At 36.6% G+C, this 26699-nt stretch overlaps 1 protein-coding gene across 2 annotated transcripts in view; it reads right to left on the reverse strand.

Moving 5' to 3' along the window:
• Nucleotides 1-1043: 1043 nt before the first annotated feature.
• LOC131041883 (magnesium transporter MRS2-A, chloroplastic) overlaps nucleotides 1044-26699 on the reverse strand; it is a 411268-nt gene continuing 385612 nt past the window's right edge. For both annotated transcript variants that reach the window (XM_057975112.2, XM_057975111.2), the window contains exons 12-13: nucleotides 1605-1648; nucleotides 1044-1507 (exon numbers count right to left, since the gene is read on the reverse strand). In XM_057975112.2, the coding sequence (XP_057831095.1) occupies nucleotides 1412-1507; nucleotides 1605-1648 (140 nt within the window). In that variant the 3' untranslated portion in view covers nucleotides 1044-1411. The remainder of the gene's footprint in view (nucleotides 1508-1604; nucleotides 1649-26699) is intronic.

Raw genomic sequence — 26699 nt, forward strand, 5'->3', positions numbered from 1 at the left:
TTGCACCAAACATGTAATAGGTTTGATCCAAAAGCCCACAAGTTACTCTAGAAGAAGGGGAATGTTATGCATTACCCAACACATAATCTATTGGCCCTAGTGTACATCAACTTGCTACCTTTGACTTGTGGACATTACAATCTTGTGAAACATGTTACTATTGTTACAAGCCATGGGTGTTATTGCAAGCACTCTATTTTGTGAATTCTCTTGGATTATAGAAACAATATTCTAAGAGTTCGATCTATTTATTGAAATTAATAAATCATGATTACAAGGGATTATGTGTGTGGATTGGTCATCCTTTGAAATGATATATTTAAATAAGTCCAATTCTTCAATTCTTATAGTTATTAATTGTCTAATCCTTGTGCCATGAAATATAGATCTAATATATGCATGTGCTTTTAGTTGTATTTGTTTTGCCATTAAATGTCTAGAAATGATTTTAAATAACAATTAAATATATATGAATACAAAGAGTTGATTTAGAGTCCATTTTATAGTTAGGCAATGTTTTCAATTTAGGGTGGATTCAGTACCTAATGGGTACTATGCCAAGTTTGTTCATAAAGCGGATTTGATAATCATTAAAAACTGAAGGTGTTCTACCACTATCAATTGATCATGGGGATAAATTAATTAAGGTATTAGGCTTGATATTGGGAGTGTTCCACATTGATGATGAAGGGTTAACATTTTTATTTTACAAAAATAGACATGAAGAAATAATAATCTGATAATAAATTTAACATTTCATACATCACAACAAGTTTTAATAATATTATAAAATTAAACTCAAAATATACATTTCATTCGAAAATAGATTTAAAAATGTCAAATACAAAAACTAAAAATAGTAAATATAAAAATGTTACCTACAATTTGAATAATTAGTTTATATGACTCTTCAGCCATAATTGACATACTAGCATCAACGTAAAAGCATTATTCCTCAATGCAATAGTTCTTTCCCCTAGAGCTGCAGCTTGGAGATAAAAAATCTCCCCACCTTGGCTGCAGCTTGGAGGTAAACAAAAATGTTGATATGAAATTGTAACCCTTTTTCTCTTTATTAATCGAGCTACGAAAATTGTAGGGGATTGCTTTCTCATGCCAAAGGTCTTGTTTATATTATACAAATTTCCTCTTAAAAAATAGGGGATAGTTGCTGATTGGGATTTTGTTTCCTGCTGAACAGTTCTCGAATCGTGTAGACTGTTCAGTCCTAAAGACAGATTATTAAAAAGTACACGTTCACTTCATTTGGTCTATAATGCAGAAGAACCATTAATAACTAATAACTAGTTGAAAATGCTAACCCTATCAAGTGATTTTGCTCGGTCATATTTCGCAGGCAGGTAAAACACTGCATAAGACTAAGCTTTGGCACGTCTTTATATGAAGATTGCTACAATACTTTGCGGTTCTTCAAATATGAATGCATAAGCACGAACAAGGCCATTGCACCAAAGATAATTCCACCCGTTGTAAGCCAGAAAGCAAACTGCAAGTCACCAAAAGGTTTTAGATAACATTTTCAAAACTAAAATGCCAACAGAATATGAGAAATATTTGAAAAGGAGAGAAGGGGGCTGCTATACCGCACGCTCCTCCAAGTAGGATTTCAAATTCATTCCAAATATACCTGAGAAGCCAATGAAGAAAAAATGTTATTACTTGAAGTGATGCGAGTTCTACATGTTTTACTTTTTTCCTATAAATGAGAAAAATGAGTCTAGAATTTTTGTGGGTACCCCCTACCTATACGATGCAGTCAAGTACTTTTAAGACAAAAAATATTTCTAAGCTTCATTGTCACAACAATATCCCGTAGTTACAATAGGAATGAAGCTTGGCTTAATCTTGATAGCCATGTTGTAAACTTTGTTTACCCATCATAAAAAACTGAATGTTTGAACGATTGCTCTAATGCCATTTAAATTCTTATAATTAAGTTTTGAGGAATTTCAACAATCAAAATCTACTGGCATTGTGAAAGTCCAGCATCAATGCTTTGAAGGTTATGTTACTACAAACAAATACCTATTTGGAACCTAAACATCCTTATCTACATCCCATGTTCAAGTTTCCTCTAACGTATTATTGAATATATTGATAAATTCATTTTATCATTTATACTATGTAAGGAAGTTAGTACTGTTCTTTTGGAGACTAAAGTTATCTGATAGATCAAGCTCCCCAAGAAAACACAAACTAATCTATAGTTGAGCTGTTTGCAACTCTGAACACAGGAGAATTTGCCAATGGTTGGATTGGGATTCTTGAGAGTAAAGGACCCTTGAGTTTTAGCCAAGAAGAAAATAGGATCCTTAGGTTTTCTATTAATATAGTTAGGATCACGAGGCTATCAAAACAAGTTTTCAGAGAAACCAACCCAGTAATCTCATGTGGCTAATTGCAGGTTTAATTGTAATTGTTTACTGTTTCACAGACTCCACCTGTTTCAGGTTTTGTCAGCGTGAGTAATCCAATTTGACCCATCACTATTGAACCTCAGCTGCACTAAGCACACTTGAAATTGGTTAAGCAAACGGAGACTATTCTCTCCAGCTCTGCTGATGGTTTTTTATGCTAAGTAGATCTCTTTCGCTTTGAAGTTAGATTAATTTGGACTTCTAAGTAGGTGAGTGCAGCTGTCAAATTTTATGATATATGTTTTATTGAAGATTGTTGGTATATTATTGCAGTCAATTTGTTCAAATTGGCTTGTCCAAACTCCTTAGAAAAACCACCCCAAAATAATCTTAAGGGTCTGATTGGGATCAAGAAAAAACTGAAGACAGACAAATTTTAAAATGAGATATAAGGAGGTCTGGTGGAATTCAATACTTTTACTCCCTACTTATAAATTGCTAAAATCATTCATTAATCACACAAATTAGATAAATAATTTAACATTTGAAAACTGAACTTTGAAGCGAAGTATTACAAAGATCATCTATTATCAGCAAGCTTTGCAACCTTAAGCATTAGAAAACAAAATAATTCTTAAACTAGATAGTTCGTTATTTCCTGGCATCATTGGAGAAAACATTAAACTGTCTGAAGCAGACTCATTATTTAAGATACATGATTGTAATGTCCCCTACCTGATTAACATAATTAATCTACTTCATATACTAAAATTGATTGAGAGATTAAATAATGAAGCCAGTCATTGATATTCTTCAATTTATTAGTTATTAACAAGTGCTATTTATTTTCCTCATTAAATGATTAATTTCATTATTCATAGTTCTTAATATAGATATCAGATGAAAGATCCCTGATGGATCTTTTAAGCTGATAGGCTGTAATTTTTAATTATTTGTTTTGAAATAAATTCTTCCTGTTTATTAAATGATCTTTCAGAGAGAGACAAAAGTTGTAGAAAGGTTGTGTCTTTTGTTTATGTTTGTACTTTTCCAGATATAGGTAAACAATGAATAACAACAGCAGCAAATATGAAATAGGCTGGAAAATAATGTGCAATAATATAATATTCAGCCAATCCAAAATAGCTACAAATCCTACCAGGCAAAATACATAAATGATATGCCAGCAAAGTATCTACCAACCAAAACAATGTTGCCGGCTGCAAGAAAGACCATCCACGCACAATGAAAAGAGATGGCTGATGAATACCAATCAGCAACCCACGTGCCAGCTGGAAGGAGGCCGTACGGCTGCTGCAGTCACATCCAGGCAGCCAAGGAAGTTCCACGTGCCAAGCAATATACCCAACGTCCAAAGCCAAAGCTCTTCCAATGCTGAACTTGCACTCCAATCAAAGTCTGAAACCAAATGAAGCTGCTGAAACCTTCTATTGGGGTTTGCGTCCCAATATCCAAGCCCTGGGGTTTGTGTCCCAGTTCTCCAGAAATCGCTCCTCAGAGAAAATTCACAAATGCCAAGTTTGAAGATGTAAAAAGATAATAAAATAGTGAGCCAACATCTCCTTTTATCTCCCTCTCAAAGCTACTCGAACCCTAAAGGGAGAATATGCTTTTACCTTTATTAAATAATGGCATATTCTTAATTAAAAGGCCTTTATGTATAGGAAAAACACCCCTTTTGTCAAATAACAAAACTCAAGGTGCCAGAAGGTCTCCGGATGATGAAAATAAGTTATAATAATTCAAGACCTTTCCAACGAGCTATAACACATATGCCTGCCTGACCAGAAGAAGCCAAAATCCCCTTATTACTCCAATTAGCTATATAAATAGCTTTATTTAATTAATAAGACACTAACTTAGGAAATATTAAAAATATATCCCAAATAGCCGTATAATGCTCATCTGACTCCACAAGTCTGAGACGGAGCTTGCCACCTGTCTGTGACTGTTGTCGGAAATCATGGATCCTCGAGCAATCTTGTCCCTAAAATCTAGGGATGCTCCTAGAAGCTAGGAAACATACCCAAATCTCCTGAAACTGAACCCAAGGAATAGTCTCATGGTAACCCAACCCCGGGTACTGTCAAATCCTCCTAAATAGTAGGAATAGCCTCCACAAAAGAAGGAAATGCCTCCTAAAATTAAGGAACTGCTCCAAACTGGTCCACTACTGCCAGAATACCAAATCCCAAACACTGAATATCCTCTCTGAGTCTCTATCCACCACTGTCAGCCTACAAGACCCCAAAATAAGTTGACTCACATGTCTCTGCTAGACAGAGCTAAAGAGGGACATGGCATCAGACCCTGCTACTACTTCAGTTTTAAGGGAGAAGGGTCTATGTATGTTACCAAAGCGCTTAGAGACCAAATACAATAGGTTCCCTCAAAGTTTACAGATCCAAGCCCTTACCTATCTTGGGTCTATACCCTCAAGGGTTATGGGTCACTGATCCCCACCCTATCTTGTGACTTAACCTATTGCTTGGATTTAGACTGCTCCTCTTTGGAACATCTAATCCCCATCTTCTTAAATACTGACAGTAATAACATGATTTAGACTATAAGTATACTAACTTCTTGTAATGTCCCCGATATAATTAAATAATATTAATTATTGTATGGCCCTGAATTTAACAATAAAATCTTTCGGGCCCCCTTTTTATTTTATTAGTTAAGTTATATAATTATATTTGCTGTGTTGGCCCGTTTGTAACCCTTCGGGAAGTTTCCTGGAGCCCCTATATATGGCCGAGTTAGTCTTTGTTGTGGGTATGTGAATTTGATATTTTTCTTGTATGTGCGAATTCCAGTTGGAGTTCAATTGTTTGCCATTTCGGAGGTGAAAGATCCTCCCTACTTGGTATTTGTAGTTTTGGTGGTTAGCAACCACCCCGGTCTGCCATTGGAGATATCATTTATGATATTTCACTTTGTACTTCACTATCAGATTGATGAAATCAAAGATATTATTAAATACAAATACTCTGGTGGCCACAACTCATTTATTCCTGTGTTAATCCATCGTTCCACATAATATTACTAGCTATACTATTTTGTGCTACTGCGATACTCTGCCAAAGATCAAACCGCCGCACTGCGAAGTCTATCACATCCAAGCGTACCGAAGGGGGCCGAGCGTACCGAAGGGTGTTGAGTGTGCCGTCGAGCACATCACTCGCGTTGCCGTCAAGTGGAAAACATCACTGTATGGGAGTGCTAGAAGACTGTACGGTTAGGTCAGGCCGTACGAATTCAGTTGCCATTCTGTTCCATACGGTGAGCAGCTTTGGATCGTACGGTGAGAAAATTTACACTGTACGGTTGGGCATATGAGGTTACCGTACGGTAGGGATTTGCCGTCGGAACATCACACTTCTCATGTATTATGAATATATATAAAATTAAGTATGACTGTCATACATATTGCAGTCTATATTAATATTACTATTTAATTCTTCATAAGAACATTATCAGGCATCATTTATTAGGCACATCGTCATGCACACCACCAATAGCAAGGATGTTACTGCCTGTAACTTAATAACAGTTCTGATCTGATTTGATCTGATCTAATCTATGCTGATCTCACTGGATCCTTTTGATTCCTTTCCTTTATATCTCTCAATGTGAAGGTTAGGTCACACCTCTTCATCATGTATGCCCTTTCGCAAGAGACACGCCCTTTCACCATTAGCACCCTTTGAAAGAGTGCAACTCTTCATTATTTCTGCCTTTTGAAAGGGATACAACCTTTCATAATCAAATCTGCACTTCTTATTTAAATCAGATCTTCACTTCTGATTTTCAAATTGTCCCCCTCTCAAGTGAGGTTCTCTTCTCTCTTTTATATCTCATTGTTGAGGGAGTCACAACTTTTACTTCCGTGTCTTTTGACCATTCATTAACTTAATTAAATTTAATTAATTATATTCTTTTATATTTTAATTTAATTTTTTTATTTTTATTCTTTTATATTTTAATTTTATTATTATTATTATTATTATTAAATTATATTTGAAAGTAGGGACATTACAATGATTCGGACTTTCCAAATAAAAAAAGACAACAAAATATTTAAAGAGGCCTTTTAGTATTTGATATGTCACCTCTTACTATGTGAAAAATTGTATGCGATTCACACAATGGAGAGTGGCAATTTTCACTGGTAGTGTGTGGGAAGATCACTAAAAAATGACGTGATTTCTTTTTGTTTGAAAGAGACAGCTTCCTCATTCAAAACACATACAAAACTATGTACAAAATGTATAATATTCACAAGATTTGTTTCTGGGTTTGGAATAAAATAAAAATGAAAATGCAAGGCAGTATGTTTAGGCCTTTGTATAGGCTTAAACTGAACGGTTACTAAATACTTCATAATTTTTTTTAATTTTATTTTTGGCTTTTTTTTGGAAAAATGAACTTACATTGTGATGTCTCCAAACAAGACTCTGTCAAGTATTGTTAATATTGAGAAAGCTCCTTGTATTATCTTTAGAATTGATTATAAGTCTGTGAGACTTAAAAAATGGTTCAGCCTTACACAGTGATTCATCAAAGATAGTGGCAAGACAACATGACATATCAGCAATTGATCGATGGATATCATGGACGATAGAAATGGAGCCAACAATTCACTAATGAGCAATAATCCATTAAAAATAGTCCAGAAGAAACTCTCCTTGGTTGGCATTAAGTTGACAGATATGATGTACGATATGAAGGTTTTAAGAGCATGGGATACGTAAATGAAAATTGCTTTTAATTTTTAGAACCCCTGTAGTGGTTGTCATGTCCATTAAAGAAGACAACATGAACAGTAATCTTATAACAAATAGTAGAGTTATATACAGTGGTTTTACAAAGAATGCTATGGGGCAGCAATTAGTGTAAACAAGGCTGTCTGCATCGACTATATACGTGGATTTGAGGAGTTGCATCAATCATACTAAACAAAAGGAAGATAAGAAGACATGGAATTTTTAGAAAATATTCAGTGATGTCAAAGAAGTGAGAGAGAAGGTTTGTAAGATTGAAAGAAGAGTGGTTTGTAAGAGGAGAAAAGTGCAGTGACAATGAGAAGAGAAGAATGGGCTTCTTTCCCTAAACACATATACATATGAGCAAGCTCCAGATCATTTCAGTTTTGCATCAGATGGATCTCCTACCTTGAAAGTCTATTTCATCAACCAGACTTTGATTTGACAGAGTTAAGCCATGGATGATTGTGCCATTACAAATTGCAGATCAGCTTGTTAATGATAACACAGGAGAAGGTGATAATATCAGAGGAGCATTCAAAGGAATACAAATGAAAGAGTGAGTAATGGTAATGAAGCGGCAGCGATTAAGATAATTAAAAGTCAGCATTTATATATCAAGATGGTTCATACATTAACAGCAGGAGTATATTACATAAGCAATAAATTTTCTGGTAGAACAAGGCATAACAGATAATTAAGGAAATGCAGAGATAATAAAAGATATGTATAATTAAATGAGTTCGTTTCCTAACGGCAAGAAAGAGAAAAAAAAGTCACATAAGACAGCTTAAGAAAAAGACAAAAACATATAGGACAAAAGTTGAATAAAACAAAGTAGTAGAGTAAAAAAAAGAAAGGCAGCGATTACTTTTTGTAAAGTTAGGAATTAACTTTATGAAGGTAGCGAACTTATATAAGGGGACATTACACAGCGATTCTGGCAAGAGAAGGGAAGTATTTCGATAAAAGAAAGGCAGTGCTTAAAGATATCTTAGGAACCGTGATTAATGTAACACACGATATAATTAACACATGAAAAGGTACGATCTTAAGGATGTGAAAGAGTGTGATCATATTTACATCAAATTAAAAGGTTCTTAATACATTTGTAAAGCAGCGATCTTCTTTAAGATTATTAAAACAGTAACTTATGAAAAGATAAGAGCTGTAAGGTATGAAAGGCTGCGATTAAGGAAAAGGTGGCAATAAAAAGCTATGACCATTAATAAAGGATGTCTCTCCTCATGGAGACATGGTTATGTGAAAAATACGCCTCCCTTATCAGTGTTGTGAAACCCAGCAATAAATTCACCGTTGTTTAAATTCAAAGATTTGAATAACAGAAATCAAATGACTGAAACAAAGAATTAAAGCATGCACAACACCATTCACTACAAAATACTAAACACAACATAAGTTAGAGAAAACCAATCACTGTAATGTCCCTTTTTCTAGGTGACATGAGATGAGCAGGGGTTGACCTACCATTCGAGTTTCCGTAGGTCAATGACATGGTTAGGGGACTCATTCTGAGGGTCATGGAGCTTTACAGGGGCTCTGTGAGCCATTTTGGACCTTCAGACGACAGTTCCTATTTTTTAGGGAGAATTGACAGTTGACTGAATGGCCACCTAGAGGACCAAGGAGTAGAGCAGGATCCTTTTGAGTAGTTACAAGTGTTGGAGAGAGGTTCCTACTTTTTAGGGCGGATCCCTACTTTTTAGGAGGTTGTGGCAGTTTCCATATTTGAGGTTCCACGGGACCATACCATGGTTTCAGTTTCAGGAAGATTGGGTATGTTTCCTAGTTTCTAGGAGTATCCCTAGATTTTAGGGATGAGACTGCCAGTTGGCCCATCTTGTCCGACATCAGTCATAGATAGGTGACGAAGTCAGATTCATGTTTGGTTGGTTATTTTGGGCTATTATTGGATCTATGGAAATATTTTAATATATTTAAATATTTCCTAAGTTAGCGATTAAATAAATTAAAATAAGGCTATGTATATAGCCATTTCGGAGTAATAAGGGGTTTTTGGCTTCATCTGGTTTGATATGCCTATGTGTTATAGCTCGTTGGAAAGATCTTGAACTTTGCTACATGATTCTCACCTCCCGGAGTCTTTTTGGATGCTTGAAGCTATTTATTCGCAATAAAGTGATATTTTTCTATAGTTTGACGCCATAATTGGAAAAGTGTCACTTTAATTATAAAGCGCAAGCTTTATTATTCTTTAGGGTTTGACTTGCAAAGGGAAAGGAGTTATAAGGAGATGAAAACCTAATTGATAGCATCTTCGATCATTTTGAAACTTGCGAATTTGGGAATTGCTCTGGAAGAGTGATTTTGGTCTGGGACGCAAACCCCAGGTCTGAGCTTGCTGGGAGGTAGCCCTCAGCAGGAGTAGACAGTGGATTTATCTAGGATTGCACAGAGATTGTTAGAGGTAGAAGACACATCTTCTTGGCCTGAAGATTCAACATGCATATTGGGGGTTTCAATAGGGCGACTGGTCTATTTCAGCTGGCATGTGATTTGCAGCAACTTCCATGCCTCCTTTGCAACCACGCCTTGTTTGTATGTTGGCTTGAAGGGTTGTATTCAGCTCATTTGGTCTTTCTTGTTCGTTGCCAGTAATATTCCTCCATCTGGCATCAATCCAGATTGAGAACAACTCCAAATAAATGTATGGATTCTTGTTGAATACAAAACTAGGTTATTTGCCTGGTATGATTTGTAGTATTTTCAGATTGCTTAAGTGTTCTTACATATGAACATTGTTTACTGTTTTATTTCACAGTTGTTGCTCTTTATCACATACTTTACTTATAACATCAAAACCCAAAAAGAAACAATCCCTTTCTGCAACTTCTGTCTATTCTATAAGATCATCGGAAAATTACAAAAATATAGTATGTTTAATTAAGAATTTATAGTAGCAACAACAAAAGGATCCATTTGGGATCTTTCAGTGGTATCAGAGCCTAATCCTGCCAGCCTGTGGGGTGGTAATTGTGAAAGATCCCTGATGGATCCCTTCGCTGATCTGCTGTAAGTCTTTTAATTATTTTTAATTGAATTTCCTGTTTATTACTATAATCTTCCAGAAATAGACAGAAGTTGCAGAAGGTTGAATTCTTTTTATGTTTTGATAGTTTTTCAGCAAGTAATAATTGAAGAACAAGTACATGAAAAGAGTACTGGAAATAATTGTTCATACACAGCCAAATCAGAATCGTACCAAGCAAATTTCTGATTATTTAAATCAAATAATTATCCAGACAGTGATTCCAAACAATTCCAGGAAGATTACAATAAGCAATGAGTCCAACCTGGATGAAGAGTGAATACTGTAATTAATAAGGAGGCTGCCGCAAACGTCCAAAGCTCTTACATAGCTCCAGGTGGGAAGAGAAATGGCTGCAAAGTACAGCCGTACGGTTGTTAGGTGATGCCAAGCTGGAAACCCCAATCTCCACGCTGAACCCTAACTTTGTCCACTGAATCCTCCAGAAAAGATGTCGTACCAACTCTAAGGCATTGAAAACTGAATGCAAGAACCAAATAACCACTGTGCTGGGGGCTACGTCCCAGACAGGCAAGACCCTGGGGTTTTCGTCCCAGATGTTGAATCGCTCTCCAGAGCAAATTCTCCAAATCAAAGATGAAAATGTGTAAAAGATAATAATGAACAATTTGGTCTTCATCTCTTTATATCTCCTTTCCTTTCCAAGCCAAACCCTAAAAGGGAGTAAAGTTGGCGCATTATGAAAAGAGTGTTATTTTCTAATTATGGCGTCAACTATAGGAAAATAACACTAAATTGCAAATAAATAGCTTCAGGCATCCAAAAAGACTCCAAAAGGTGAGAATCATGTAGCAAAGTTCAAGACCTTTCCAACGAGCTATAACACATAGGGATATCAACCCAGATGAAGCTAGAAACCCCTTATTACTCCGGAATGACTAAATACATAGCCTTATTTTAATTTATTTAATTGCTAACTTAGGAAATATTTAAATATATTAAAATATCTCCAGATATCCAATAATAGCCCAAAATGACCAAACAATCATGAATATAACTTTGTCACCTATCTATGACCGATGCCGGAAAAGCTGAGCTAACTGGTAGTCCCATCCCTAAAATCTAGGGATGCTCCTAGAAACTAGGAAACACACCCGAACTCCCTGAAACTAAAAACATGACAGGGTCTCGTGGAACCTCCAATATGGGAACTACCACAATCTCCTAAAAAATAGGGAATCTCCCTAAAATCAAGGAACTGCTCCCAATGGCCCTCAAGCTGTCTGAAATGCCAACTCCGGATACTGAATACCTTGCATGAGTCTCTATCCACCACTGCCAGCCTACGAGATCCAAATAATAGACCATCCCACTACTCTTGTCCTGTCACCTAGAAAGGGGACATTACAAATTGCATTCACTTGGTGTGATTGGATTTGGTTTTCAGTTGGACATAAAAAGAATCATCATGACAAGGTTATGTAAAAATAAACAAGCAGGAAGGGAATTTGATCAAACACCTTCAAAGAGTTCAAGACACACTAGAGGTACAACTACATTTAAAAGTACAAGGAGGCCCCTTGTTAAAACATTCAATGATACAGTCATAAGCAACTATCATAGGTATTCCTCCCTTCCAAAAAAGCTACAAGATATGCTTACCTTCTCCCAATTTATGGGTATTCTAGATGAAGCTGAAGATGCTATGAATTCATATCAGCTGCAAATAAAAAGAGAAGAACCGATTGACTCATCCATAAATGAGGTTTGTAAAAATCTCTATGAGGAATTTGATGAACATGCTACAAGGGATTAAGTGGTACCTATGAATGTTGAAAACATGTGTGGTGTATTCCTTCAGTGGATCCATGATGAGTTATTTCACTTTGGGTATAAAAATGTATATATTAGAGTAGCGCAGCGGTTGGGTGAAGCAACGTTTATTAGATTGATATGGGATCCAGTGAATTGGTTTTTAGCGCGTAGGTGAAGATTGCTTGAGGGCAAGCAATCGTCGGGAAGGGAAGATTGTAATGTCCCCTTTTCTAGGTGACATGAGATGAGCAAGGGTTGACCTACCATTCGAGTTCCCGTAGGTCAATGACATGGTTAAGGGATTCATTCTGAGGGTCATGGAGCTTTGCAGGGGCTCTGTGAGCCATTATAGACCTTCAGACGACAGTTCCTATTTTTTAGGGAGAATTGGCAGTTGACTGAATGACCACCTGGGGGACCAAGGAGTAGAGCAGGATCCTTTTGAGCAGTTACAGGTGTTTGGAGAGAGGTTCCTACTTTTTAGGGCAATTCCCTACTTTTTAGGAGGTTGTGGCAGTTTCCATATTTGAGGTTCCACGGGACCATACCATGGTTTCAGTTTCAGGAAAATTAGGTGTGTTTCCTAGTTTCTAGGAGTATCCCTAGATTTTAGGGATGGGACTGCCAGTTGGCCCATCTTGTGCGGCATCAGTCACAGACAGGTGATGAAGTCAGATTCATGTTTGGTTGGTTATTTTGGGCTATTATTGGATCTATGGAAATATTTTAATATTTTTAAATATTTCCTAAGTTAGTGATTAAATAAATTAAAATAAGGCTATGTATATAGCCATTTCGGAGTAATAAGGGGTTTTTGGCTTCATCTGGTTTGATATGCCTGTGTTATAGCTCGTTGGAAAGGTCTTGAACTTTGCTACATGGTTCTCACCTCACAGAGTCTTTTTGGATGCTTGAAGCTATTAATTCGTAGTAAAATGATATTTTTCTATAGTTTGACGCCATAATTGGGAAAGTGTCACTTTAATTATAAAGCGCAAGCTTTATTATTCTTTAGGGTTCGACTTGCAAAGGGAAAGGAGTTATAAGGAGATGAAAACCTAATTGATAGCATCTTTGATCATTTTGAAACTTGCGAATTTGGGAATTGCTCTGGAAGAGTGATTTTGGTCTGGGACGCAAACCCCAAGTCTGAGCTTGCTGGGACGTAGCCCTCAGCAGTTGATAGTGGATTTATCTAGGATTGCACAGAGATTGTCAGAGGTAGAAGACACATCTTCTTGGCCTGAAGATTCAGCGTGCATATTGGGGGTTTCAACAAGGCGGCTGGTCTATTTCAGCTGGCACGTGATTTTCAGCAGCTTCCACACCTCCTTTGCAACCACGCCTTGTTTGTATGTTGGCTTGAAGGATTGTATTCAGCTCATTTGGTCTTCCTTGTTCGTTGCCAGTAATATTCCTCCATCTGGCATCAATCCAGATTGAGAACAACTCCAAATAAACGTATGGATTCTTGCTGAATACAAAACTTGGTTATTTGCCTGGTATGATTTGCAGTATTTTCAGATTGCTTAAGTGTTCTTACATATGAACATTGTTTACTGTTTTATTTCATAGTTGTTTCTATTTATCACATACTTTACTTATAACATCAAAACCTAAAAAGAAACAATCCCTTTCTGCAACTTCTGTCTATTCTATAAGATCATCGGAAAATTACAAAAATATAGTATGTTTAATTAAGAATTTACAGCAGCAACAACAAAAGGATCCATTTGGGATCTTTCAATCACACTTTGACACCGTGATTTACATTGGAAAACCCCTAACTCTGGGAAAAACCAGCATGCAATGAGAGAGATTTTATTATAACAAAAAAGAGGAACTTACAATAATTGCCAGAACTTGGCATAATCTGATTTTGAGAATTGTCCTTGGTTGAATTCACCAAACCCATAGCAATATTGCAATCCTAGATAATGTCTCAACTCCTCCTTCTGTTCACTCCAATCTCCCTTTCTCTTGTGTCATTCCTTGCAAAAACCTTTGATTTTTCTATATCCAGCACACACCAATCTTCTTTTATAATCTCTTATTCATCAGCGGTGGAATAAAGAAGAGATTAACTTAGAATAAAACAAAATTGTTTCTAAAAGGAAATTGCCAAACTGGCAAGTGCACAGGAGATCAGAAGCAAAAATCAAGAAATTGGAGATACCTTCTCCACAACCACTCCAGCTTGGATGACATGGTTCCAAGCTAGAAAAATCTTCCGAGCTACTTTTTCAACACTCCCTTTTAGCGAGGAAGGTGTTCTCTACTACACCTAACTTGTCCTCGAAGAAGACAAATTTGCTTTTCATCAAGGCCTTCATTAAGATGTCTGCAACTTGCTCATCTGTAGATATATACTGTAGTCGAACTAATCCACGTTGTACACAATCCTTGATAAAATGATATCTAATGTCAATATGCTTCGACCTATCATGAAACACAAGATTTTCAAAGAGTTTTATGCAACTTTGATTACCACAGTGAATGATGGTTGATTCTAACTTTTGACCAAACAATGACACTAACAACTTTTGAAGCCATATGGCCTCACATTTTGCCATGCTCATTGCCATGTACTCCGCTTCTGTAGAGCTTAATGCAACAAACCTTTACTTCTTGCTATACCAAGAGACAACCCCTAATCCCATACTAATACATCACCCCGAAGTGCTTTTCCTGTCGACTGCATTACCTGTCCAGTCTGCATCAGTGTAGCCAATCAACCTAACACCATCACCCCGAGTATATCTTATCCCATACTCAACTGTACCACCTAGATACCTCAACACATGCTTTGTTGTTGTCCAATGTACTCTCTTTGGTCCTACCATGAACTGACTAAGAGAATTGACTGCAAAGAAAATGTCTAGTCTCGTATTGACCAAATACATCAATGATCCAATAAGTTGTCTATACAAGGTGGGTTCTACTGCTTGCTGCTTTGATGCATAACCATCGGTGTAGACATCGGTATACAGTCTAGCATTGTGAATTGCTTCAAGATCTCCAAAGCATATTTCCCTTGACCAAGGAAAATCTCTCTCTATCCGCCACACCTCTAGTCCCAGAAAATAGTGCATCAACCCCAAATCCTTCATCTCGAACTGTGCTGCTAGGTCCCTCTTGCAATCCTCTATGAGCCTAGGTGAACCTGTCATAAATAAATCATCCACATACAAAACTAGAATGAGTGGTTTACCTGCCACCATGCGATAGTAAAGGTTGAAGTTTGCTTCACTCTTCACGAATCCCATGCTCTGCAAGTAACTATCTATGCGCTCGTACCATGCTCTGGGTGCCTGCTTAAGTCCGTATAGTGCTTTCTTTAGCCTGCAAACACAAGAGTCACTCCCATGCGCCACAAAACCTTTCGACTGTTTGATGTACACCTCCTTTATGATTCCATTTAGGAATGCTGTCTTGACATCCATTTGATGGATCTACCATCCCATTTGTGCTGCTAATGAGATCACAACTCGTATGGAGGTATATTTGGCCATTGGCACGAATGTCTCGTCATAATCAATTCCCTCCTTCTGAGAGAACCCCTTGGTCATGAACTTGGCTTTGTATTTTTCTATGCTACCATCTGTAGCATGCTTGATCTTATAAATCCAACGAGAACCAATCACTGCCTTATCTAAAGGCCTTGGCACTACTTCCTAGACATCGTTCTTCATGATGGAGTTGTATTCCTCCACCATGGCATCCTGCCAAACTTGTTGCTGTGTAGCTTCTTGATAACTGGAAGGCTCACTGTCAATGAGCTCGCTCACTAATTCCACATAATTAGAATATTTAGCTGGTGGTCTCCTCTCCCTACCACTCGTTCTAGGAGCTCCCATTAACTCTAAGCGTCTCACACAATCTAAGTTTCCACTTGGCTAGTCCTTCTCCCGCCGGTAGGAGATACAACACTAGGTGGAACTTGCCTCTCCTTATTCAGTTGCTCCAGATCCTGTGGACTTGACTCACCCAAGGTACCTGTATCTACATTTGTTCCTATCACACTGCCTTGTATCTGAGACTCCTGATCCACTTTTGGAGCTTCAATCTGCTAGCTCTACTTAATTGCTGGCAAATCCTGAGATTTTTTGAAGGCTTTCTCCTCTAAAAACTTCACATCCCGTCTCACTATGACCTCCTCGTCCTTGGAATAAAGATCATGTATGCCTTGGAGGTTTCGTTGTATCCAACAAAGAAACCTTTCTCTGCAGTTGAATCTAACTTGGTTTGTTTCTATGATGGTATGTGAGCGTATGCTATGCTGCCAAAGATCCTAAAATGTCCGACCTCAGGCTTCTTCCCTGTAAAGGCTTCTTCTAGTGTCATTTCCCCCAAAATCTTATGAGGTACTCTATTTTGAATATAGACTAATGTGCTGCAAGCCTCTGCCCAAAGATACTTAGGTAGATCCTGATCAAACATCATGGCCTTGACAACTTCAACAATTGCCTTGTTCTTACGCTCAACAACCCCGTTTTGTTGTGGGTTGTAAGGAATAGTCCACTCTCTCTTGATTCCTTCTCTTGTGCAGAGCTTTTGGAAAGCTTTGCTTTTATACTCACCCCCATTGTCTATCCAAAGAACCTTGATCTTCTTGCCTATCATATTCTCTACAAGAGCTTTGAATTCTTGGAAGCGACTAAAGACCTCATCTTTGGCCTTCAAGAAATATATCTAGGTCTTCCCAGAGAAATCATCAATAAAGGTTACGTAATACTCATAATCCCTCAAGGACCGAGTAGACATGGGACCACAAATATCAGAATGTATCAAATCAAGAACACCTTTGCTTCTACTGTCACTTCTAGGAAAGGCTGCCTTTGAAAATTTCCTGAGTGCACATCCTTTAAATGTGTCATCGTGCTCTGCACTCAACTCTAGAATTCCTATCACGGTTTCTTTGCGCAATTTCAATGCCCCATGGTGTATATGTCCCTGCCTATGCCATAACTTTCCTATTTACTTGCAACTGTCACTATTCACTAGTGCCTTTGGAGTTTCAAACTGCAACCTGTATAAATTGTCACTTCTAACCTGTTGTCCTCATTTTTGTTTTCAAAAATGAAGGACCATTACATAAATTTTTTGTGAAAAAATGAAAATTTTTACTCTATGGCACGCTTCCTGAGGCAGAATTTTGACTAATCCTTGGACTGGCTTAATCCTTAGTCCATCCTCGAACTACGTTTCGAATTTCGTCGAATTCTGGGTTCGTTTGCTATGTCTTTCCTTCAATTTCGGGGTTTAAAACCCCGACTATAGGTGGAGAATTTTCTTCAAACTACAAGTTTTAATGATATTCATTGTTTTGGTCTTTGTAGGGGAATTTTTGGCTTATTACATGTGCACTTTTATTCAAAGATGAATACTTGTAATTTGTTTTAAATTTCCCTTTTATTGTTTTTATCTTTTTTATTGTTTTTAGTCTTGTTTAGTTAAAATAGGGATTTTTTGGCTAAATTACAAGTAAACTTGCAGTTTGGTCTAAAAACCCCTACTTTAATGGTTTTTACATGTAATAGGGATTTTAAATCCCCATTACATATGTGCAAGCAAGTATAACTTCTTGTAGGGATTTTATTTCCCTTTTACAAGTATTTAGAACTTGCATTTCTCTCCAAAAAACCCGATTTTGCCTTGCAAGTGCATTTTTGACAATTTTAAACTTGCAGTTTGGTCTAAAAAATCCGATTTTGCCTTGTAAATGAAAAAGTGACAATTTTAAACTTGCTATTTGTTCCCAAAAACCCGATTTTGCTTATAAAGTGAAAAAGTGACAATTTAAAACTTGCACTTTGGTCTAAAAAACCCGATTTTGCTCATAAAGTGCATTTTTTGACATTTTAAACTTGCTATTTGGCCAAAAAATCCTGATTTTGCCCAACATGTTGAAAAAGTGAAATTTTAAACTTGTTATATCTTCTAAAAAACCCGATTTTCATTGTTTCAATGCATTTCGAACTTGTTATTGGTTCCAAAAAAACCGAATTGCAAGGAAAAACATTTTTTTGAGGATTTGAGGCAAATTTTTGTGGAGATTTTTTGGGAGATAGAAGGCGTTTTGGATTTCCTCCCTATTTTTATGCATTTTCAAACACCTTTCATGCCACATGGAGGTTAAGATTGCTGGTTTTTAGCTTTATAACAGCAGCCACGTTTTTTCAAAAAACCACATTTTTTTGCCATTTGGAATGCCACAAATCAGCAATGTTATGAATCGTTTTGGCTTGGTATGCTAAAGCATTGAGGTTAGAAAGAGTCTTGGCCATTTTCCATGCCATTTCTCATGCATTTGCTGCCACGTTTTTCAGTTTTGGGCATTTTAAAAAAAAACGTGGCTAGGGTTTTGGAATGCGGTTAATTTCTTTTTTAAGAGTTCTTTGTTAATTATAGTCTCAATCGTAACACTCAGGAAAGTAAATCTGTCTCCTTATTTTATCAACGCATAGAAACTAAGTCTGTTATTTGCGATTTAATTGTGATTAAATTTAGTTAGTATTAACTAACAAATTTGCTATGCTATGTATCGTTGAGTTTATGTAAGGAAGTAATCGCCGGTGTAGAAGGATCGTGGCTCCACACAGGGGTCACGACCCTATGTGGAACCACGTGGTTCCACATAGGATCGTGACCCCCTATGGAGGCACGATCCAATGGAAACAAAAGATATATATGCGCTACCCTCTCTGTTTATAAGACATTTGATAGAAGAAAACAATTCAGTGATTGTTAATAAATATAATCGTTTGTTTTTCATCTGCAGAGGCAAATCGATAAGACTAATAAAATCAGTTTTACATTCCTTATATCCAACGCTAAAACTTCTAAACTAGTTGTCTCAGAATTCTGATTGCTCAGAAAGTAATAACAGTCTATTTAAATTTACATGGTATCAGAGCCTAACTACTTAAAGATCCGAATAGACTGAAAGCGAAGTTTACAAAATTGAAAAGTTCTAAAATGGCAAACACAATCAGATTCGAGGACAGACTCGAAGGAGTAGGAAATTTTTTGGCTTGGAAAGTCAGAATTATGATAGTGTTAAAAGAGAACAAAGTAATCAAATTCATAAGAGAAGACAAGTCCGAACTTGTAGACGAACCCGAGAAAACTGTTTGGAATGAAGGAAATGATAAAGCTGTAAAAATCGTGATAGATGCAGTAAGGGATCACATGATACCACTTATATTAAAATATGACAACGCATATGAAATGTTCAAAACCCTTGAAAGGACATATGAAATAAACAATCCGAGCAAAACCATAGCTCTAAAAAGACAGTTGAAACTTGAACAACATAAGTATAAATAAAGGTGAAACAATAAACTCATACTTCATGAGGATAGGTTCACTCAGAGATCAACTGCAAAAACTTGATTATCATGTCGAGAAGCAAGAACTATCAATGACTACCCTAGACGGATTACCTGAATCCTAGGAATCATTCAAACAAGGCATAAATGCAAGGGATAAATTCATAGAATTTGATCGACTAAGGGATGACTGTCTCCTTGAAGAATCAAGGCAAATGAAAGGGGGAAATCACAAAACTAAAGATGAAGACTTCCACATTCTAAATACAGACTCCCGTAAGAAAGGCAAGAAGAGAAACTTCAAGAAGAGAAAATCCCATCATGGGAAAAGCTTTCATAAGAAAGACATGTCAAAAATCCAATGTCATAGATATGATCAGTACGGACATATGTCATTTAACTGTCCTGACAAAGTAAAACAGCAGGCATCATTCGCCAAAGTAGAGAGGAACACAGAACTTGAATCTGAGAAGTTTGTATTATATTCAGCACTATCAAGTCAAGCTTCAAACAAGTCTAACACTTGGGTGATAGACAGTGGATCGTCAAGACATGTCACCGGATTCAGAGAATTACTAGACTCAATGGAAAAGGGATCAAATGAAGAGGTAACAATAGGGGATGACTCTGCACATCCTGTAAAGGGTGTCGGGACATGTACAATCAGACTGAAGTCTGGAATCTCAATCCAACTCATCGGGGTACTATTTGTACCAGGCATCAAAAGGAACTTAGTCTCTATCTCTGCACTTGAGGATGACGGATATAGAGTCTCATTCATAGAAGGAAAGGTAATGGCATGGCCAAAAACAACCACCTTCAAAAGAGCACAAGTGATTGGTTACAGACAAGGGCATCTATATGAATTGTGTAATGAGCCAAATCAAACCTTACTTCATGAAGTCATAGATCAAGCAGAAATTTGGCATAGAAGACTAGGGTACTTACATTTTCGTGCTCTACCCTCTATGGAGAAATTAGTCACAGGACTACCTAAACTAAAGCCAATTCATTCAGATGTTTGTAAAGGATGTGCACTAGGGAAAAACACTAAAAGCTCTTTTCCTTGTAGTGCTAGGAAAACTAAAGGGGTACTAGAACTAGTTCACTCTGACTTATGTGGGCCTATGTCTGAACCATCACAAGGAAACACATTATACTATGTAATCTTTATAGACGATTTTTCTAGGAAAACTTGGATTTATTTCCTTAAAAGTAAAGAATCTGAAGATATTCTTAGGAAATTTAAAGAGTTCAAATCTATTACAAAAAATCACTCTGGTAGGAAAATCAAAACTCTTAGGACTGACAATGGTAGGGAATACACATCAGAAGTGTTTAAAGAGTTTTGTAAAGATGCTGGAATTAAGAGGGAGTTCACTCTACCTTACAATCCTCAACAAAACGGGGTTGCTGAAAGAAAAAATAAAACAATAGTAGAAGTGGCAAGAGCTATGTTGTTAGATCAAAACCTAGAAACTGCACTTTGGGGAGAAGCCACTAATACCGTTGTGTACATTCAAAACAGATGTCCTCACTCTCATATTGGTGACAAAACTTCTGAAGAGGTCTTTAATGGAATTAAACCTGATATTAGCCATCTCAAAATATTTGGATGTCCTGTTTATATTCATGTACCTAAGGAGAAAAGAACTAAATTAGAACCTACTGGACAAAAAGGGATTTTTGTAGGATATAGTGAAACATCTAAAGCCTACCGAATATTCATCCCTGGTCAAAGACAAATAGAATTAAGCAGAGATGTCACATTTGAGGAAGATATAGCTATTAACAAAACAAGGAGTTCCATCACACCTGAAATCCCAACTAATTCCATTAATTTGGAAGAAGATTCTCTTTCTGAAACTCAGAGGGAGCATCCTGAGGATAACACCTTGGAACTTGAGAACACTACAATAGAGAATCCCAGGAAGAGATCACTATGGGCCACTAAAACAGTACAGGAAGCAGAATCCTTTGCAGCACCTAGAGGAACAGTTAGAGAAAGCAAAAGACCTTCAAAGTTTTCTAGCTATGTTACTCTAATGACAGACCTCATAAATGCTGAACCTTCAAGTGCCGAAGAGGCTCTTAAACAACAAGTATGGAAGGATGCCATGATAGAGGAATATCAATCTATCTTAAAGAATGATGTGTGGAAAATTGTGCCTAGACCTAAAGGAAAATCAGTTGTATCTTCTAAATGGCTCTTTAAAATTAAGCATGTTGCTGATGACAGTATAGAAAAACATAAGGCAAGATTTGTTGCTCGAGGTTTCTCACAGAAGGAAGGAATTGACTATGAAGAAACATTTGCACCTATTGCACGATACACTTCTGTCAGAACAATCCTGGCTATAGCAACATCTAAAGGATGGAAAGTTCATCAAATGGATGTAAAAACTGCATTTTTGAATGGAACAATTGAAGAAGAAGTATATCTAGAGCAACCTGAGGGATTTGAGGTAAATAATGCTAAAACACATGTATACAAGTTACAAAAAGCACTGTATGGATTAAAACAAGCTCCCAGAGCATGGTACGAAAGAATTGACAGTTACTTATTAGAGATAGGTTTCTCTAAGAACATTGCTGATCCAAATTTGTATTTCAAAATAATCAAAGGTGAAATGTTGATACTCATATTATATGTAGATGACTTATTAATTACAGGCGAAGATCATCTCATTGCAAAATGCAAACAAGAACTAGGTTCAGAGTTTGAGATGAAGGATTTAGGTCTACTCCATTATTTCCTTGGATTAGAAGTATGGCAAAAACCAGATGGTATTTATCTAAATCAAGGTAAATACACCATTGACATTCTGAAGGGATTTGGAATGATGAATTGTAAGCTAATGTCATCTCCTATGGAAACAAACCTACATAAACTAAAAGAAGCTATAGCAGATTCCAAATTTGCAGATCCAACATTATACAGACAAATTATTGGATCATTAATGTACCTAGTCAATACCAGACCTGATATATGTTATGCAGTAAATGCACTCAGTCAACACATGGTTGAACCCAAAGATATACATTTGGTTGCAGTAAAGCATATATTGAGATATCTACAAGGTACCTTGGACTATGGACTGCATTATGAACACATTGCATTGAACCTACATGGATACTTTGATTCAGACTGGGCTGGAAGCGTGATAGACAGGAAGAGCACTTCAGGATGTTGTTTCAGCTTAGGATCAGCCATGGTATCTTGGATCTACAGAAAACAATCATCCGTAGCTCAGAGCTCCACAAAAGCTGAATATATAGGTGCATCCATGGCAACTAAGGAAGCCGTATGGTTGAGGAAATTGATAGTAGGACTGTTTGGTGAAAGTCTGAAGCCTACTATCATTCATTGTGACAATCAGAGCTGCATTAAACTTTCAGTGAATCCAGTTTTTCATGATAGATCCAAGCACATTGAGATCCCATATCACTATATAAGAGTCATGACAGAGAGAAAGGTAATAAGACTGGAATATGTCAATACAGGAGATCAGACAACTGACATTCTCACCAAACCCCTAGCAAGAGTGAAAATAGATCACTTCAGGAGGTATCTTGGTATGGTTAAACTGTAATTGATGTCTAAAATTTATATAAACTTCTTGGTCATATATTTGAGTATATGAAGTATGTAACCTTTCCCCGTGTTCATTCCTAAAGGATGACGATTCTTTAGTTAATGAACACTTGTATTTTAACATTGTAAGGTGACAATCTTATAAATGTTTGGAAGATCATATAAACTGAAAATCAGACAATTTGAATATCAGTAATATGATAAGTTATAGTAGACATTATGTAACCGGATTAATGTCAGTGCACATACTATAATAGGGATATCAAAGTGAGTATATCCTTAGTATCACAGGCTGATACTTAAAACTGGATATCAAAGTGAGTATATCCTAAGTATCACACGATGATACTTCACATCTAGGTGATGTAATTCTCATGAGATTAGTGGTGAGCTCAATTAAGTTTTAGGTCTATACTCCTAAGACTAAGAGGGAGTGTTAATTATAGTCTCAGTCGTAACACTCAGGAAAATAAATCTATCTCCTTATTTTATCAACGCACAGAAACTAAGTCTGTTATTTGCGATTTAATTTTGATTAAATTTAGTTAGTATTAACTAACAAATTTGCTATGCTATGTATCGTTGAGTTTATGTAAGGAAGTAATCGCCGGTGTAGAAGGAACATGGCTCCACACAGGGGTCACGACGCTATGTGGAACCACATGGTTCCACATAGGATCGTGACCCCCTGTGGAGGCACGATCCAATGGAAACAAAAGATATATATGCGCTACCCTCTTTGTTTATAAGACATTCGATAGAAGAAAACAATACAGTGATCGGTAATAAATATAATCGTTTGTTTTTCATCTGCAGAGGCAAATCGATAAGACTAATAAAATCGGTTTTACATTCCTTATATCCAACGCTAAAACTTCTAAACTAGTTGTCTCAGAATTCTGATTGCTCAAAAAGTAATAACAGTCTATTTAAATTTACATTCTCCTTCCTTCTTTCAAAGATTGATCATCTTTTTGAAGAAGGCATTTTCAGTTTGGACCAAGGTAAGATTTCTTTTCTTCTTGTTTCATTTTTCTTATTTTCTTCTTGTTTCATTTTTCTTGTTTTCAAATATGTTGGTTCTTCCCCAAAAATCAGATTTTGTGAAAGAGATTTTCCCCTTGATAAGCAATTTTAGAATTGCATTGTTCTTCCCCATTTTCCCTCTTTACTTGTATTCGGGATTTTAAATCCCGATTACAAGTTGGATGAAAATCATTGTTCTTCCCTTACGGATAAAAGATTTAACCATCTTTTGTTTAAATATGAAGTTGCAAAGATGAGAAATATCCATCCTTTCAAAATCGGGTTTTTGAAACCGGATTACATGTTGAAAATTTCTTCCCATTTTCTTGAAGATGATGTTCCCAAAATCTTTTCATATTCATTTCCATCATCTGTACATACCATTTCATCCATTCATTTCACACCTTCATTCATTTCCCCATTTAAAGTCTACCTGCGGTCAGCCATCCAGAACCCGAAATTGGTCCAAAATGCACTCAAAAAACACTTGAAAATGAGTTCTAAAGGTCCAATTACAAGTGCAAACTTGTAGTTACCCATTACGCATATGAAGTTGCATGTTTGTTCCCCGCAATCGCAAGTTAATGCTCTTGTTTTCCCCACACATGTAATGCAACTTCCAAAACCCAAAATTCACTTGTGAGCCCATTTTTGCATCAATTTATCCCTTCCCTTGTCAATCCGGTTTGCACACACGATCTACCAAATCAATGGATTAAGGCATGGGCCTTATTTTGAAAGCAAATTTCAAGAATGAAGGATGATGCAAAGAAGAAATACAACAACAATTCATGGTTGAGAGCATAAAATGCTTTCAAGACAAAGATGGTCATGACATGAAAAGAGGAAGGCAGCCCGTTCCCTCTTGAAAAGCTAGTACTACCCCAAGCAAGAAGACAGGGATGCAAGTTCCCGTTCCGGTTCAAGATGTCTTTACCAATCCAGAATACTTCAAGTTCTAGCATCCTGAAATGACATGAAGATCATCACAGACAAAGCATGATGCAATTAGAGTCGTGTCTTTAGACACATGGAATAGTTTTAGTTATGCATTTTTAATTTTGTTTTGACAAGTTACATGTAAAAGTTGTTTTTGTAAAATGCAAGTTACACTTTACTTGCACTTTTGTAATTACATGTAAGGCAACTACAAGTTGTGTCCGATTAGGACTGTAGTTGGAATAAGTCTTAGTTAGCTAATGAAGTCTTAGTTAGTTATTGAATAAGTCTTGGTGGTTGAGAGAATCTCTCAAGTTAGTTAGGATCCTCCCACCTTTTTCTCAAGGTTCCTCTTCTAAAAATACTTGAGGGGTCTATTGTAATATTTATCTTTTGGGAAAGCAAGCAAAAACTCTGCCAAATTTACAGCAAGAAGTTTTTGAGCTTATGTATGTGAATTGAAGGTTTTGAAGAATAATAAAGAAGGATCACTCAAGTTTTGAGTCTTTGAGCTACATGTTTGAGTTTGAATCTTTTTATTTCTTCTATGCAAAGTGTTTCTAAAGTAGCTTAGTCCAATCTGATTTGAAGTCTTTGAGCTGCAAGTAGAGAAGATTAATTAAAATAGGAAAATCTCTAGAAGGAGCAGCAAGTCTTTGAGCTTGCGTCTATTCTTGAGGAAAAATTACTGTTTGATAAGAAATAGCAACAAGTCTTTGAGCTTGCATTACTTCTTGTCTTTGTGTTAAAAGAATAGATTATTCTAGTCTTTGAGCTATTATCTTTTATTCGTTATAAAATTTAGTATAGAAAAGGGTAGATAGGACTTCACATAATCAAGTCTTTGAGCTTGATATTGCTGTCTCGTCCCGAAGGAAGTGACGGAAGTCTTTGCGCTTTCAAGAAACTTCATTTCCTTTCTCTCATTTCACTTGAAAGTGGTTATTGTTGTTCATATTCAATCGCTATCCTTTTCTGTGAAGAGAAAACGATATTGTCTTTCTTGAAAAAAGAAGAAAGATTGCTGTCCCATCCTATTTTATTTTCAAATTTGTAGTTAGATAGGGGGAGCCTTCCCTTAATTAGGAGAGTTTTTACTCGTGTGCTGTGGTTGAAACCACAATTTTGTATATTTCCCCAAGTGTACAAAATTTTCAACCAACATAACCCCAATCTGCTTTGCCTTTTTCCAGTCCTTGTGTTTTAAATACACCTTCTGTCCCTGAAAGAGTATGTTGTACCATTTGTCTTCAAGGGCAGATACTGAAATCAAATTCATGCACATCCCTAGCACATGCAATACATCTGTGATCTTAATATCACTGCTTGACTCCCTCTGAAATGAAACAGTTCGTCTCCCATTTGGAGTGCATGTGGACTTGTTTCTCGTTTTTATTTGGAAGCCTATCTCTTCTGCTTTGTAGTTGGAGAAGTGTTCTCTAACTCCTGTCATATGGCATGACACACCACTGTCAATATACTAGACTCCTGTAGTGCTCGAGCTAGATAAGCAATTTATAAGAGCAAACTCATTTTCTAATCTAGAGGATAGCTCATCAACATCTGTTGAAGCTGCTGTCTGCTTCATCTTCTTGTCTCCTTTCTTTCAATTTGGACATTGACTGACATAATGTCCTAGCTGTTCACAACCATAACATTTAATTTTGCTCAAATCTTTCTTTTTCTTCTTGTCGCCTTTGGAGGTAGACTCACTGCTTGAGCCTTTCTTGGCTTTGCTTTTGTTGGCAAGAGCAACATTCTCTTCCACCTCACCTTATGACCATTGCCGCTGCCTCC

The sequence above is a fragment of the Cryptomeria japonica genome, chromosome 1 (genome assembly GCF_030272615.1).
Source record: "Cryptomeria japonica chromosome 1, Sugi_1.0, whole genome shotgun sequence".
Lineage (NCBI taxonomy): Eukaryota > Viridiplantae > Streptophyta > Pinopsida > Cupressales > Cupressaceae > Cryptomeria > Cryptomeria japonica.